This window comes from Impatiens glandulifera, chromosome 5, assembly GCF_907164915.1.
Source record: "Impatiens glandulifera chromosome 5, dImpGla2.1, whole genome shotgun sequence".
Taxonomy (NCBI): Eukaryota; Viridiplantae; Streptophyta; class Magnoliopsida; order Ericales; family Balsaminaceae; genus Impatiens; species Impatiens glandulifera.
This window is the reverse complement of record NC_061866.1, coordinates 40,618,553-40,630,811: the sequence shown is the minus strand read 5'-3', so window position 1 is coordinate 40,630,811 and position 12,259 is coordinate 40,618,553. Positions and strand designations below refer to the sequence as shown.

Below are 12,259 nucleotides of genomic sequence, written 5' to 3'. Positions count from 1 at the left end.
ATTTTTTCATCAATAAATGCATTTTTGATAAGGTATGTTGTGTACCATTCTTTCTTTCATACATGGACAATGATACATCTTCACCAAAGTCATCAACTTCCCTAATATTTGAAGACTCAATGCTCCCATGACAATTCTTCCCTTGCAATGTGCCTTTTTTGATGACATATCTCCACCTATAGTTGTGATTCCTCTTGAATCACTACTTGTGTCTTCATTGTGTGTGCTCTAACTATGTCAAACTTCACATATTTACCTAGTATAATATTATCTCCACGTTCTTCTAGCCAAATTCTATATCCTTTGACATTCTATAAAATCCATTAAAGAAAATTTTCTTTGTCGTTGGATTCAGCTTCCCTTGCATTACCAAGAGTTAAAGTTTTTGCACCAAAAACTCATTCTAACTCAATTCTTGCAAACTTTGAGGCCAAGCATCAGATGTCAAAATTTTGATGTATATTGAGTGACCTTGGAGATAATAACTAAACATACTTGTGAGTTACGATATAGAGAATACACATTGTTTTTATTTACACCTTCCATAACAACTAAAGTACCTTGCTCATCAACAATGGTCCATCTCTTGCCTTCCAAGCTAACCTATTTTTTATTATGTTTCTTTAGTTTTAGGTAGTCTTTCTAAAGTGTCCTTCCTTTTAACACTAGAAGCACTTCACATTTTCTTTAGTCTTCAACATATACTTAGAACTCTTACTACTCTACCTTCTTTCTCATGCTGTTGTTTATCTCTTACAAATATGTCTTCTCCATTATCTTCTTGTCTACAATCTACCCTCTTGATTTGTTTCTTGGACATCAAGTAACTCATACTTCTTCCATCTCAAACTTGGAATTCATTCGTACCAACAAGAACTATAACTTTGGACATATTTTGGAAACCTCCCTAGAACTTGTCAATAACCTTCGAAGGATCATCCAAGCTCTTCAATTTCCTCTCCTCTCGAACAACCTCACTTTCATACCACTCGTTGGGATACTAGGAGATGATGTATCCCTCAATGCAAGAACAATAACAGCACCGAACAATTGCGGAAATGAAAGAAAGCAACTAAAAAATGCAAACATAAGATTTATAGTGGTTCAGCCAAAACAGGCCTACATCCACTTTCGAAGCAAAATAGACTCTTAACTTTATTATCAAGAATGTTACAGGAGTATTACAATGATTCTCTCGTAATGAAAACTCACACACAACTCACAAGAAAGTGATTCTCTCAAGACAAAGACTTGACTTTCTAAAGTATCCGACTGCACCTTTAAGTAAGCCCCAATTATGTTAATATCAATATCTTGTTTAAAACTCTCAAATTACAAGATTGTGATAACAAAAGATTATACACCTTTCCAAAATATTCTTATCATATTTCCTAATTGTATTTTCATAACAAAAGATGTAATTTTCTTTTGTGATAATCTTATTTCCTAATATCAATATTATACACTTAAAGATATAGTTTTCTTTTATTGAATATACTCTTTCCTTAACTAAGATTGTGTACCATGAATATACCATATTTGTAATATTGTAAATCTATTCTCAACACTTCTTACTTTGTAAGGTAATTTTATAAACCAACTTAAACAATGATCAAACCAAGTTACATCAATGAAATATAAATTACAAGAAGAAAAAAATAAATGAAGCAAAAATAAGATAAGGTAATCCATTCTAAAAACCTGAGAGAACCTCAGCTAGCAAATGTAATGAGACTCGAGCTCTTAAGACTTCTAGCTATTCGGTCTAGTTTTATCATGAAATATCGTTTGATTTTTTCAATCTAAACCGTCCAACAAATCGATGAGATAATTAACCAGTTTTTCCCAAATTTACTCTCAAATCTCTAATCAATCTATAACTAAAAAATGAGATAGACTTCATTTTAAATGAATATTAAGAACCCTCTTAGAATTCAAACAAAATGACTTATTTTGTTGGTAGTAATAAAAAAAAACACTCATGGAGTCACATCGTATACACATCGTCGCCACCTTTAAATTTAAATATATATATATATATATATATATATATATATATATATATATATATATATATATATACCAAATATAATCATTGTTAATTAACCAGGATGAGAATGTACATACACTTTTTCTTAAGTTGATTAATTAATATATATACATGAAAAGTGAATTAGTGGTTTGGGGATCACAGTGATATTGGGGATATGATTGAAACATGAAGGAGAAGATCAAGGAGCTGGAATAGTAAGATTTGGTATTGGTGTGTGGCTGGCAAAAGAAATGGGTCATTTTAGGGTTTATAAAAAGAGATATGGTGAATCGGTTATGTGGAAGCAAATCTCCTCAAACTTAGGATTTTAAGTTAACGTAAACGTGATTTCTGAAATAATTAGGTGGGTAATCCAACTATGTGACACAATCAATTATTATTATATACAAATAAATTAAAAAGGGTGATTTGGATGACAGTACCACCATAAATATTAAATAGGCTGGTGAGCTAGCATATCATAATAAATTTATACACATTTGAATTTCGTTTTTTTTTTTGCTAGAGCTAATGTTTTGATATTCAAACTCTTGAATATTGTTAACTTAGTTAAAATATCTTTAATAAGTATTCAATTTTTTTTCATTATTTTTTTAAAAGCAGCTACAATCTAATCTATATTGTTATAACATCCGCTTCAATTTAAAGTATTTTTAACAAAAAAAAAAATACTTCATATTTAAAAAATGGTCTTAATAGTGATATAATCTATCATAAAACTATACTAAATAAAAAATATTCTTTTCGAAACCGATTATAACAAATGTTAAGAGTTGATGATTAAAAGAAATGTCGCTTAATAGTGTCACCAACACATTACTTTTATCCGAACTCAGATCAATAATTCAATATATATATATATATATATATATATATATATATATATATATATATATATATATATATATATATATATATATATATATATATATATATATATATATGTTTTAAAATTGGTAAAATAGTTGTATAAATTGCTTTTAAAAATTTAAGATATTTTTAAAAAGATATCATTTTATTATTATTTTTTAAAAAATTGGGGGAAATTAGCTAAAGTAATTATTCAATTTCAATTTAAGGTGTTTTTTTTAGTGGAATTGAACCTAAGAACTCTAATATCATTAATAATTTACTATTTAGGCTATTGTCAAAATTTAGGTAAATAAAATATAACTATTTTTAAATAATAATTATTTTGGAGAAAAAATATAAAATTAATTGGTCTTCTCTGGCCGACAATCATCTCCAGCAAGCCAGCATACATACCCTCAATATAGAAGATTTTTGTCGTTATTATTTTCTTACAATATGTGAAAGACAATTAGACACATATAGCAGAAAAAGTGTTCCCATGAAAACTGCTGGGAAGAAAATAATTTTATATTCTTTAATATCTTATACTTAATTATAATTACCTTATTTTTTGGAGTAGTAAATTCTCTTTTGTCAACTTGGTTGTATATCATTCTAGATACTCTTATAGTCAATGTCAACACAACATGCCACAAAATGAGAATATAATAAATTTATTAAGAAATTAGTAGAAACATTTTTTTTAATATTATTGGTCAGTTTATATATAAAGACCATGAGAAAATAGAATAAAACTTATGTATATATATTTATATAAAGTATTGACCTTGATCTTTGGAATTTACACATAATCTACTAATAATTGACCATTATTAAAAGTATTTTAAAAAATTCCAAAAGGTATTCATGTATATATGTTTTAAATGATCTATCTTGTTTTCTATTTTGAATACTTATATTATAATAAATATAAAATGAGTTAGACAATATATATTCAAAATAAAATTATCATCTAGCAAAATTTCAAAGCTGATATAGAAAAGAGAAATAAAGTGGAAAACTAGTTGACACTTTTTAGAAGAAAGTAGGTCATTTGGAGATCAACATGACTTACACCCGAGACAATCAAAAGAGTCATTTACAGAAGAATTAATGGAAATGGGAATAAATAAAAATAAACAAAAGGGGTGTGTCCCCTATAAAAAAAAATTAAATCAAATTGATGATTTATCTCCTCCCTTGATAAATTTACATAAGAAAAAGGATGTTTATCCCACACTAAAAATACAAAGAAATGAGTTGTTTTATAATTTTTAACACTTTATAAATTTCAGAAAAAATAATTACAAAACATTTGAAATTAAATGATCATTTTAATTTTTATTTGTGATGGACCATATTATTTATTTTCATCCTAAATTAATAGAATAAAAACACTTGAGTACCATGTGTTTAGAAAATAATCACTTTAACTTCGTGTACCAAATTTTCGATTACCGGGGTTGACATGACAACATTGAGTTTGATCTATTGATTCCTATTGAGAATTCACAAATAGAAATAAGAAAAAAATATTGCAGTTTTGAAGATCTCAATCTTATTGGTAATTTGATTTAGACATTATGGATATGGTGTCAGAAATCAATGGTGGAAAATGTATCATTAGCAACGACATAAACCGTCGCTAAAAGTCACAATTTCGTCGCTAATAAATATTGGCGCTGACGAACAAAACCGTCGCCGTTTGTCCATAAAATACAATATCTTTTCTCGACGGAGATAGGCCGACGTTGATAATTAAAATATTAGTGATGGCGAATGGGGAATTCCGTCACTAATAATTTTAAATAATAGCGACGACATTATGCTTATGCCATCGATTATGTTTTGACTAATAGCGACGGCATTGTGCTTATGCCGTCACTTATGTATTGACTAATAGAGACGACATTATGCTTACGTCGTCATTTATATTTTAATTAATAGCAACGACATTCCCTCTTTCGTCGTCGCTGATAATCCTTGCTCTCGGATTTTTGGCACTATTTTTATTCTTATTAAACCTGTTTCATATTTTGTTCTACTACTATTAGCAAAAAAGATCATTCATAAATAAAAATAAATTATAAATTATAAAAATCTCAAATCATATTAATACAAAAATGTCAATCAATGTACTATTGATCGGGGGAGGAGGGGGCATCCTAGACATAAGAGCCTGTAGATCCTCTTGTTGTGTGCGCATCTGCGCTTGTAAAGTGTCTTGTTGTGCGCGACATCCCTACTATATGCGCATATCCTCCATCACACGTCCTTGTTGCGCCACCTCGACTCATAGGGTCATATTCTCCTCGCGCAACACTTGCGTCTCTTAACGTTGTGACACTTGTACACTGTTGACACTTCCCCGTTGATTCGCTCTAAAGTGCGTTGGACGTACTCCGGATCCCATCTCGGTCACCCTCTCGTGTGCCTATGCTCCAAAAGTATCCTTAGACACTTCAAATTGTGTCATATCAGGGTTTGCTCAAGCCGCTCGCACATCACAATCTAGAATCATTTACAACACTATTAGTGATTTTAAACTTAGACATGTAAACTAAAATGATATAAATGATTAGAACTTACGACGACCTTCTAAACATGCGAAGAAGGCACAGGAGTTGGATCCTCGACGATCGCTCTCCTAGTATGAGTATGTAGGAAGAATTATACATAATTAGGGGTGTGTCCAATATCCCTCTCCTGTACAAATAACATACATACCATCTATTAGATATTATAAAATTTTAATACTCTTACTAAAACTTACCATTTGTCGCTCCACTTGCAAAAATGGTTTGTTGTCGGTGTGGTGGGTGAATACGACTTTCTCTCTATTGCTGGAATTGGTCGTACATTTGCTCTACAATTATAAGATAGTTATATTTGTTAGTTAATAATTGATTAAACAAATAATTAATTAAAAATAACTATTATACCTGAAATGTAGTCGTGAAGTATTGATGGTCAAGGAGATAATCCTAATCATCGTGGTCAAATTCAGGAGGATGGTTTAATCTGATTATCTTCTCGTTGCCATCATGTGGTTGGATGTAGTCTTTTTTGTTCGTATATCTCATGTTTTCTTCACATGTGTCATCGTTCTAACTATATAGGTGTCAATGTGAAGGGGCGAAGACTCGAAAGGATCTTAAAAAATAACAACAAATTTTAGGATTATGAAAACTTCAAATTATAAGACACCACGTTAAAAAATATCAAACTCATGGAGATGGACCGCCATATATGGTCTAACTGGGCATGTGACAGATCAGACCAATTTACTAGACGATGTGGCACCATCGTGGGATCCCAGAAAATGATGTCAGTATGCCTCGACTAGTAGGGGTCGTTATCGCAAGTAGGCTTTCAATCCACCTCTTTAAACTCTAAGCGCATCATCTACCCAGTTGACAGTCTCTCGAGAACAATGTTTTTGTTCTTCCCCCGTCCTCTCCTTCTTGATGTAGACCCTGCAAAATAATAGTGAAATGATATTTGTTAAAATTTATATAATCATTTAAATATCACGTATAAGTTGTAATTAACTACTTGTAGTCTCTAGAACGGGGTAATCCTCTTCTAAGGTGACAGACACCTCGGGAATAGTGGAATATGGATCATATAGTCCCTCGATGTTCGGAAGTGATCCCATATAGCTAATAGATCATTAAAATGTACGTCATTTGTATGAGCTCGGAGCTCGTCTAAATGTCTCGAATGGGCTCATTTTGTATCACATTTAGGTGTCATGATATCTTTAAGAAAAATAAAGTAAAATTTTTAAAGAGATCATCCTATTTGACATAAATAAAACATGTCTAGATGTTCAAATAACGGAGATTTATCTTTGTGATAATTTTCCATCCATGTCTAGATGTTATATCCATAGCGTAAAAAACTTGTTGTGCTTGACTAACCATTACAAACGGATCATGAATCTAAGTTCTCAATGTCATATTCACATTAACATTTACAAACTCATATTTATCTACTTTTATACCACGGTCCTTAGATTTACATCAAACAATCTACACTTGAAAAGAATTAATCGGTTACAACCAAAATACTGAACTTCTATGATATATGTGAGTACTCCGTAGTAATTTATCGTTTCGGCCACATTATTGCCAATTACTATGACACTACTATTTTGCGTGGTTAAACCTTCATCATGCTTCTCGGTGTTGAACTTGTACACATTTATTTTACAGGAATTATATTTCTTAGCATCAATTAACGGGCCACTCCCAAAAATCTTTAGACTCAAAGTTTAATATGATTAATTAGTCAATTGCCCCACTTTCGTCTTCAAAAAAACTTATATAAAGTTTATCGTGTTCAAGATTAGAAAGATTGAGTCGCCCTGTTTTGGTCAACTCTTGCGTGAATTCGCTGCATATAATAAAAATTAATTGTAATTAGTTAATTACAAAATTCACATTCAAGATCAGGTGTTGATCTTAACTTTGTATTACCGTCACAAGAATCTCTTTTCATGCGCCAACGATGAGTAGGTGGAAGAAAACGTTGATGACTCGTGTAACACTCTTTCTAGTATTGTACCAATCTCAACGAAACTGTATTTTTATTACAACACAGACATGCAAGTTTTCCCTTCGTACTCCATCTAGAAATTTGCATATACTGGAAAATCATTTATTGTCCATAACATAGCTACCCGCATATTGAAATATTCTTTATGGCTCGCGTCGTAAGTCATCACACTGGTATGCCACAACTCTTTTAACTCGTTAATCAATGGCTGGAGAAACATGTCAATCAAATCCCTAGACTTTTGGCCCAGGAGTTAACATGAAAAGAATGAAGTTATTTTTATCCATACAAATTGTAGGAGGGATATTGTAAGGGATAATAATAATAACAGGACAAATGCTATAAGAAGTTTTTCCATTTGAAAAGGGTTTGAACCCGTCACTTATGAAAGAAAATCTTACATTATGAGGCTCGGAGGAGAAATCTTTAAAATTTTCATCAAAGGACGTCCATGTCATTGAATTAGCTTGATGCCTTAAGACTTCATCATCAACATTCATATTATCTTTATGCCAAGTTATCAGAGGTGCGATTTTGGAGCATATGTACAACCTTTGCAACCTCGGTGAAAGTGAGAAATATCGTAAATTTTTATTTGGAATTAACTTCTTATTCACCTTTTTCCGAAGCGTATCACTTGATTGGTTGATCTTCCATCTAGACACACTACAAACTTTACACTCTTCTAAATTTTTATCTTTTTTACGGAAGAGTCTACAATCATTCTTACTAGTATCAATTTTGTCATACGTTAAATTGATGTCTGTGATAAATTTCTTACACTCATATTATGAACTTGACAACTCAGAATTAACTAGTAATATCTCCTCTTTGAGAAATGTTAATAACAGATCAAATGACGTGTTGGTCCATTGACCAACATTTTTTATGTGAAGTAATTTAAGGTTGAGGATTTTGAAATTTGGGATCCTTCGTACAAGGGAAGTTTCGAATCATCTAACAATCGGTATAATGTCTTAGAATCGTCAACATATCGTTTATTATTTGAGGCTTCAACGGTTGGATACAAATCTTTGATAAGGTCTTACATAAATTGATTATCTTGATCAATTTCTTCATTAATTTCATCATGAATGTCATTCTTTCATACTCCATCCTTATTTTCATTTCTAAGGTCATCTAATTTATCATTCTCATCATAATTACCTACATTAATACCGTCATTTTCATTCGAAGATCTCGTTTTTCCATTAAAGTACCAAAAAATTATAATTTTGACGGATCTCAAATGCAAATAGATGATCTCTGACAACTGTTCTGTTCTCATAAGTTAGAGTTGCACATTTTACACACGGACAAACAATCGAAATTTTGCTTGTAGACCTAATCGCGAAGTTTATGAATATTTCAACCCCTTGAATATAATTTGGATCATATCGGCGTAAAGTCATCCAACTTTTATTCGGGACTTCCATTTTAACTAGGAATTAACAACAAATAATGAAATTAATATCTACCTATTTAATTACTATCAACATATAATCAAACAATAAAATCAATACCTATGATACATTACAACTAGGGGACAATGAGTGATATAAGCATAATTTCTCCACTAAACATGAAGAAGAAATATCAAATTATGCCATCAGCATCTAACTCCACAAGTTCATCCATTATTTTTAAGATTCCAGAGAAGAAGTCATTATTGTCTAGTAAAGAAAACAAATAAAAACCAACTTATTATAAATTTGGTGACAAAAAAAGTTACTCATAAAAAGGAATATGTTTGATTCAGAGTCTGTCAATTGTCTAAATTAGTATAATTTCATATTTGATTGTATATATAATTTCAATTACAATAAATTTTTTATGATATAAATTATAAATACAGTGAAGAGAAAATTGGAATCGCTAGGATCATCACTAATGAGAACATTTAATGAATCATTAAAAATTATCAGTTAAATGTAAAACGAACGTAGGAGTAACATCTCTGACTAGAATTTCAAAATAATCATCAAAATTATCGGGGCTAAGGTTTATAAACTCATCTGGATCACTGTTGACTTAAAGTTGTTGGTTAAGGTTTATAAACTCATCTGGATCACTGTTGACTTAAATTTTTGGTTACTGGAGATTTGACCGTAGGTAAACACATGTATTTTTTTTTAAACAAGTGGTTAAGGGGTTATTTCTGTTTTCATCTTAAATTAATTGTGCAACTATTTTTACAAAAATATAAGTTAACTATTTTTCTTTTTTAGTTTGATTAATGTGTTTATTGAGTTTTAGTGCTAACTCACTACATAATTCATTCATTGTATTAAGGGGAATATGCCCACACATCTTTTGGACCACAACTTCGTTTAGCTGGATAAGTTTGCTTCATTACTATACTTTCTTATTTATTTGCATCAATGTATTGTTCATACAATTTTATATTATTTCGATATAAGACTTGCAAAAAGAAGATTAAATGATATCCCATCAAACTTTATCATTTCATAACTGGAACATAAGCATCAACAAGCAAATTGGTCACTTTTTTCATCTCTGCCAGCATTAGTTCATGACTTACAAAATAAAAATTCCCATTTACTGTATATATTTAAAGTATAAAATACATTTAATTGTGAAAAATATAACAGTAAAAACCAAACAACCAAAAAAGATTAAGTTTAATTTATGACATGAATTGAGATAAATTATCTGAAATTTATTCAATCAATATAAATAACTAACAAAAACATTGGTAAGCAACAAAAGAAAAACAGCTAAAAAAATGGGTGAAACAGACAATCAATAATAGCTTTTCTGTTTATTTTGTTAGTAGTTCGAATTAAACATTGTGATCACATCTTTTTACCTTAAAAACTTCCCAACCTCCTTCATAAAAAAAACAGCATGCCTATGATTATCCATTTAAGACTAAAAATACAATATTATGGTGAAACCAAATAAAGAGTTAAAATCGAATGTCCCATATATATGTTGTTTAGGCTATATAGGTACAACTGTTAGCATATAAATATCCCTTATTTATAAATAGGGTTTGAAATACACAAAGAAGATGAAGAAGAAGATAATTAACAAGGGTTTAGGATGAAGGAGGGGAATGTCCAAAAAAAGGAATAACTGCTGTTAACGTTTGTGTAAAGGTTAAGAAGAGAAGCACGACAGCAGCAATAAAAGAGATTATGGCCCATGGAGTGTTAAAGTAATTCCTCGATAGATTAGCCGCCCATATATGTCTTCGCTGCCTATAATACTCATTCACTCCATTGAAAACATCTTTATAGCAAAAACCATCGTGGGAAACAAAAACCGAACCAGAAAGGCCGCTGACCACCTTCGAGGCCGACTCATCGTCCCCAATCAAGTTGTTTAGAATTCCATACTTTCTTAACAAACCAACATCCTTTGATGACTTAATGAGACAATACAACAAGGTTGTGTAGTCGTTTATAACCCTCGGCCTCTTTTCGTCTTGGCATTGCTCGTACGCGATCATGTTCCTCAACAAACCTTCTGTCTTCTCCTCGATTGTTAGGAGAGGAATTTCAAGAGTACCGTTTGCAAACGTCACGTTGAATAAACAACAATCGTGCTTTGCCTTGAACTTGATACCCGTTTCGTGTAACTCTGTTATGCTGGCAATGAATTCCCACTTCAACTCCTTGTTATCTTGGATTTTGTTGTAGTTCAAGGGATCCTCGGTGAATGAACTTGTTGTAAGAAGGTGAATGAGGGCGAGAACGTGTTTCAGATTTTGGGACTTGACATGTTTCACGGATTCCAGCAGCCATTTGTTATTGCCCAAGGACTTGGTGTGGTAGTGATAATACTTCCTTATCGAACAATAATAATTCAATAACAAATCTACCAAATCATGATCACCCGATTCTTCTTCATGGCTTCTCGTCATCTTGAATAGCTTTTCCACTACGAAAAACGGGATTTGATTCTCGAACAGCAACATATCGCGCCATAAAACGTGATGGATCCAATTCAACTTGAATATCATGTCATGCTTATCCACCAAGTTCCCGTCTGAGAACTTCCTACAAAGCTCGACTATAAAGAGACCATCCACGACCAACAATTCCACGAACTGGTCCTTGTCTAGTCCAAACACGGTAGCGTAGCATCTTCTCGCCTTTTCCTCGTCGCCGCGAATGGCTTCCACGTACCTCTTTACGCTAGATTCTCCCCGTCGAGTTAGAAGCAACTGAAGGTACCGGAGCTTGTGCTCTTCCATAGTCTGGATAAGGACAGTCTTGCTACGGTTATAGGGTCCGATGGCTAGCAACTCTGGCTCGTAAGCTCTCTTGTTCTGCTTTCGGTATCGTTCGAAGACTTTGAAGATGAAGGGCTCTTGATGGGCATCAGGAAGTTTGGAGAGCTTGTTGTCTATGTTAATTGTGACATGGTCATGAGACAACTCTGTTTGGGACTTCATTATTATTGTAATGGTTCGGATCGATCAATACCAAGTTTAGTTTAGGTTGGACATTTGTGCTCGAGGATATATAGATATTCGTGGGTGGCAGTTGGTTTTGGAATATTTGAAGCTTGTTGTTCAAAAAATAGAAAAGGAATATTTGAAGCTTTCAGAGTTATTTTGAGTCATTAGAAAAGAATATAAATAAAGATTATTATTATACGTTTGGGTTGTTTATTCCAAAGAATAAAGTATTTTTAAAGATTACTTTTTCTCACTTTTACATGGATGGATAATAAAATTAGTTGACTAATGAGATATTTATGTTCTAAAATTTATCAATGTCTTTATGGGCACGAGGAGTGCAACTTTTGCGTTTTTAATTGTTA

The 12,259-nt window shown here is 31.7% G+C and overlaps 1 protein-coding gene across 1 annotated transcript; it reads right to left on the bottom strand.

Moving 5' to 3' along the window:
- Positions 1-10,526: 10,526 nt before the first annotated feature.
- LOC124939345 (putative UPF0481 protein At3g02645) lies at positions 10,527-11,888 on the bottom strand. Its single transcript, XM_047479827.1, has one exon. The coding sequence runs from the start codon at positions 11,886-11,888 to the stop codon at positions 10,527-10,529; it is 1,362 nt and encodes a 453-aa protein (XP_047335783.1).
- Positions 11,889-12,259: the final 371 nt, after the last annotated feature.